Below are 5,563 nucleotides of genomic sequence, written 5' to 3'. Positions count from 1 at the left end.
TCCCTCCTCTGACGAAACGGTGGCCACGCGGTGGAGGAGAAGCGCCTCGCCGCCACCATCCCCGGAGCGCGCGCGGCCTTTGCCGGCGGCCTCCTCAGGTGGCGGCGAGACTGGGAGCGAGGGAGGGAGGGGAGCGGCGGTGCGATCAGGGGCGCCCCCCGTGTCGCCAGCATGACAATCATATCTGATATAACACTCAGATCAGACGAAGGTTACATTGACATGGAGATTTTGATGCATGAAAATGCAAATGCAGCATACGCCTTCCCCACTCTTTCAACACTTTGTACATGATCGGTTTCAAGTAAAGCACAAGAAAATAAATTACGTACAATCATATTCTGAGACGATGACCTCCACTGCGTTTACACTCTGACTATACACATTCCATGATATCTGAAGCCATTCTCCAATGGTCCAGCAGAGGTTCAGTCGTTCCTTCATTTCAGCCCTGTCTCGTGCTACGTCTGAATGGTGAACCTACCCACATTTAATTAAATTAAGTGATCATTTTGCTATCTCCTCGAGCCTTCTGAGTATCTCCTTGGTGTTGGGCCTCAGCGACGGCGAAGGGCTGCAGCAGGCCGTGGCCAGCTCGAAGAAGGCGTTGAGCTTCCTCTCGTTGCCCGACTTCCTGCTCTGCCTGACGAGGTCTGAGTTGAAGGCGTCGGAGATCTTCCTCTCGAGCACCAGGTTCTTGAACGACGCCGGCAAGAAGATGTCGCGGGAGCTCGGCGCGCGGTCGTCGCCGCCGGCCGGCTCCTTCTGCGCGAGCATCTCCAGCAGCACCACGCCCAGGCTGTACACGTCGGTCTCCCTGGTGGCGTCCCTCATCTTGACCAGCTCCGGCGCCTTGTACCCCTGCGCCGCCGACGCCTCCAGCATCTCGTGGGCGCCGCCGGTGTTGAGCAGGAGGTAGAGGCCGTAGTCCGAGACCCTGCACTCGTAGCTGGCGTCGAGCAGGACGTTGCTCGTCTTGAGGTTGCCGTGGATGATCGGCTTCTCCATCCCCGTGTGCAGGTGGTCGAGCCCCTTGGCGATGCAGACGGAGAGCTTGCAGATTAGGCTCCACCTTTGCGAGTCGGCGATCCCCTCTGTAATGAGATAGACACGCAGTGTATGTATAATTAAGGCACAACAATGGCTTTGATTTCTTTGAAACAAGGCACGACAATGACTATGTTTACGACTGTTTGACAGACGACTATGCAGCACTAACCACTGTTTTAACTGAGGAACACACAGGACTGATTGTATGCCCCCAATGATCACGATTGCGAAGGGTGATCTAATGACCTTGTCTAACATTAATGGCCAGGACCATTGCTTCAGGACAGTGTCATGTGAGGTTTCAGGCTAACAACCAAAGCAGAGAAATGTTTCCTGCCTGGCCGCAGTAGGCAATAATAATAAGAACCAGCGAAGATGGACTGGAAGTAAGAAATGAACTCTGTACCGTGACGGAACATAACTATCTGTGTAGCACATTCCACATTGCCTCAAAAGTTAAAACTGATTATCGAAAAAAGGAAGTTGAAACTGATGGCCGAAATGATTCTTGTTTTGGGGAAGCTGCTGATCTGCCTTTTTGTAGTCTTCGAACTAGCTTGGCAACTACGCCATGCTTTTCCCTTTGTTATAAGAATTTTTAAATTCACAAGCTTATGGTGTTTCATGTGTGATCTCCTCGCAACAAATAGAATAAGAAAAGTTTCATTTGCAGTGTGGACTCATGTGCGCTTTTGACGTAGCAAAATTGTGCGTTTCTACGTACGAATCAGGATGAACATGTCGCCCAATTCTCAGGAGCATTTTTGTGATTTCTTGCTGGGAAACGGCAACCAAAGCAAGAGTGGGTGATGCGCACTGACCTTGCAAGAAGCGGTGGAGCGAGCCGGCGGCGTAGAAGGGGTGCACGAGCAGCTTCTCGCCCCTCGGCCCGACGTACACGGCGCGGAGCGGCACGAGGTTCGGGTGGCTGACCGCGCCGATCCGGCGCGCGGCGGCGGCGGCCTCGTCGGCGCCCACGGCGCACGCGGGCCGCACGAACCGGAGCAGCACGGCCGTCTCCCCGGAGCGCATCGCGGCGCGGTACAGCGTGCTGTGCGACGACTTGGCCACCACCTCCCCGGGCGCCTCGAGGATGGCGGCCACCGACAGGCCCTCGCCGCCGGGGAACTTGACGAGCGCGTCGGCGCCGCCGTACCCACCGTGGCCGTGCGGGCCGCCGACCCCGAGGCGGTCGGCGATGGGGCCGAGGTAGGGCTGCAGCGCGCCGAGGCGGTCGGCGATGGGCGCGAAGTAGGGCAGCAGGGTGCTCCGGGTGGCATTGCCGCGGCGGCGGAGGCAGCCCGGGACGCGGAACGGGAGGCGGTCGAGGCGGAGGCCGCGGAGGCGCGGGCGGAGGTAGCGGTAGAGCAGGTAGGCGAGGAGGACGGCGAGGATGGGGAGCAGGATGGAGTTGGTCCGCCCCTTGTGCACCGGCTCGTCCGAGGCCCCGTCCGCCGCCGCCGCCGGCTCCATGTACGTACCTGGTGTGTGCCTGCGCCCGGTTCTTGGAATGAACGGAAAGGCGAAAGCAGCGGTGGTGGGGTTCGTGGCTCGGCTCGCCCAGGATTCGAGGCAAAGCCCCTCGCTTTGGCGTGCGCTTTGCTCAGTTGGCTTGGGTCCGGGGTGGTGGAGCCGTGGAGGAAACTGCCGGGTGGGAACGCCGGGAGGAGGAAAGGAAGGCCGAGCGAGGAGGAGGATGGCTTGAGATTCCTATCGTGTCGAGGTTTTTATCATCAACCAACCGCTGAGCACTGTGGGAGTGTGGCTTGCTTGCAGTGAGTCCAGCTTCCGTCGCGTTTGGGCTTTTTTCTTTTGGAGATTAGCGTTAAAGTGAGGGAGTTGGTAGGTAGAGGACCCTAGGTAGGTGCACTGCGGTGTGCTGTGCATGGCCATTTCTTCCGTTGAGAATCCATGGCGGGCAGGCAGCACAGTGGCAGCGGCAGTTAGGAGGGGTAGGAGTAGGAGGATCGCCGGGACCCTGTGGCCTGGAGTGGAAGGTGCCCTATTACTATCGCGGCAGGGTTGGCCTGGAACAGTGGAGTTGTGGTGCAAACGGGACATACAGATGGGCGGCGAGCGGCGAGGGACCGGCCCCGACGATAGTTTGGTGGCTGCTCTATGGCCGGCTTGCGCCGGATAAAAGTGCTACCGTCCGCGGTTTTAGCACAGTTGTATTTGGTGGCGGGTAATTTTCACTTCTGCCTTTTGAGCTTTGGTGATGGCAAATTTTTAGCTGTGTGGCTGCTTTGGATTCAAAGCTGAGCCCGAGATAATCTGCTACAGCGTGAACAGTACTTTCTTTAAGAAAAATAGGCAAAACATATGATTTTGTTTGCGGTAAATATCATGTAATTTTCTAGGAGCTTGCAAAAAATTGGTGCCGAGATGACTTCAGGAGGAGCCCCGTGAAGAGAAAACACAAAATCGGAGCTCCAAAATGGCCGAAGCTGCTCGAGTTTTCCTAGCTCCGTTTTTGATTCTATTTTTGGATGGAGTTCCTCCCGAAGTTATCTTGGCATGAAAATTTGCAAGCTCATAGGAAATTTCATCATCTTTCATGTAAAAGTATCATATATAATTTTTCAAAATTTTACTTTTTGTTTCGAATTTACTGTTCCTAGGTGAGCTCGGGCCAAGAAACGCGGTTCTCCTTTGTAGTCGACCTGCCGCTTGAACGGCGCTATGTTGGGCATCAATTTTCCTTTTCTCACGCATGTCGACCATCCGAGTAAATACGTTTGGACCCGCTTTCATCATTTAAGAGCATCTACAGCCGGATGTGATTGGTCAGTGACCGGACAGGAGAGAGAAGAAAAAACGTGACCCAACTGGGTCCCTCATATCATCCCTATATGTCCGGGATGTCCGTGAACCCTCATATCCATCTCGAATATGAAGAGGATATGAGGGCTCGCAGACGCGCCCGGGCGGGCCCGCACATTCCTTCACATAGGACGCGGCCCCCACCCCGGACCATATTTTCTCTTTCTTTATTCATTTTTTTATTTTTCTTTTTTCATCTCCACCAATCACGTGCAAGTGACCGGGTATATGAGAAAAAAAGTAAGGAGTGTGGCTGCGTGGACGAATAAATAAAGGCTCAAAATGGACATGCTCAATCACTGACCGGGCGCTCCGCTGGCATTTAAAGGGTCATATTTGCTATGTCCGACCGTGAATGCTCTAACGTGATCCTGCATCGAGTGTCATTATGACCCTAAATTAGTGCATTGACCATTATTGTAGCCGACCATATGCCGACTCGGCTAGAGTTGCTCTCAAATCAAACTTGGCGAGGCGACCAAAAATTCTCGTCGAGCGAGGACAACCGGCGTCCAATTCAGAAACCTCCTATCATCATATACGGATCTTAGCAAGAACCATGATTCGTACGTCTACCAGCAAGCGATGGTCCAGAATTCCAGATAAATCTCCATCACGGTTAATTTGGTTGTATGCGGAATGCGTCCCGCAATTTTGGTGGTATGCGCATGCAAATTTGCTCGGAATTATTTTCTCTGTTTGGTTCTCTACTATACCAGTGCTAAGGGCATCTCTAACCGATCCCTTGTAACCGGTTAGTGGAGTAAAATTTTGTGGAGTACTCTCTTCGTTCGGGTTTATTAGGCCTCTTAGCATCACAAGCATGTCCCTTTTTATAAGGCTTTGCTTTGGAAAGGTGCATGCATGCAACTTTTTCATTGTTTGCATTAAAAGCCATTGTTGTTGGTGCCATGGCTGGGAAATTAATACACTTCGTGCGTGCTTTTTCATTGGCTGCATGCATGTGAGAGAGTGCATTCGGAGTGGAATGGAAGAATTAATGTGAGCAAGTTACTATGTGTCTTGGTCTAAGAGAAGTTGTCGTTAGGCCTAATAAACCCGGACGGAGGGAGTATGTTTTTACTCCGGTCCTAAAAGTTTTTCTATATTTACTTCATTGGTTGGCCGCCGAGTAAAATGTTGCGCCCTCTCTCTCGCGTCCGCCCCGCCGCTGCATCTTCGCCGACGCGCTTCCCGCCGGCCCTCTGCCGACCCCGCCGCTACCTCGTTCCATCCCTTGCCCTCCGCCGCCGTTCTGCCCGTCGGCCAGCCCGTTCGGCCCCCGTCGCTGTCGCCGGAATCAAGGTAAAATGCCACCACCGTCGCCATTGTTGATTCGTCCGATTTCTTTCGAGTCTCTTCTTTTTCTAGCGGTCCCCGCATCTCACCTTGCTTGCGCACCGTTACAGGTCACCCGCCGCTCGCCGGTTCGGTCTAAACCACGTCGGCTGGCTTGTGCACCATCACTGCACCCCAAGTGTTCGAAGAATCGCCTAGGTGAGTTTTTGTTGTTTGTTTCTCTTTGAATCGAGCCGTTTGGATTGAACCAAACCATTTGGATTGTAGATGAAGAGGTTGAGGGAGATGGCATTGGAGGACTCGTCGTCGTCCGTAGAGGAAGAAGACGACGATGACTTTGACACTGTTTTAGGTATGATTTACAATGATGATGTTTGGCGGCCGAGGAGAG

The 5,563-nt window shown here is 53.6% G+C and overlaps 1 protein-coding gene across 1 annotated transcript; it reads right to left on the bottom strand.

Moving 5' to 3' along the window:
* Positions 1-238: 238 nt before the first annotated feature.
* LOC119323859 (putative kinase-like protein TMKL1) lies at positions 239-3,083 on the bottom strand. The gene is made up of 2 exons (XM_037597569.1): positions 1,872-3,083; positions 239-1,094 (listed from the first exon to the last, which is right to left on the bottom strand). Exons 1-2 carry the CDS (start codon positions 2,521-2,523, stop codon positions 508-510), a joined length of 1,239 nt encoding a protein of 412 aa, XP_037453466.1. The 5' UTR covers positions 2,524-3,083; the 3' UTR covers positions 239-507.
* Positions 3,084-5,563: the final 2,480 nt, after the last annotated feature.

Source organism: Triticum dicoccoides, chromosome 6B (genome assembly GCF_002162155.2).
Source record: "Triticum dicoccoides isolate Atlit2015 ecotype Zavitan chromosome 6B, WEW_v2.0, whole genome shotgun sequence".
In the NCBI taxonomy this organism is placed as follows: Eukaryota; Viridiplantae; Streptophyta; class Magnoliopsida; order Poales; family Poaceae; genus Triticum; species Triticum dicoccoides.
Note: the sequence above shows the minus strand (reverse complement) of the source record. Positions and strands in the feature narration are given on the sequence as shown.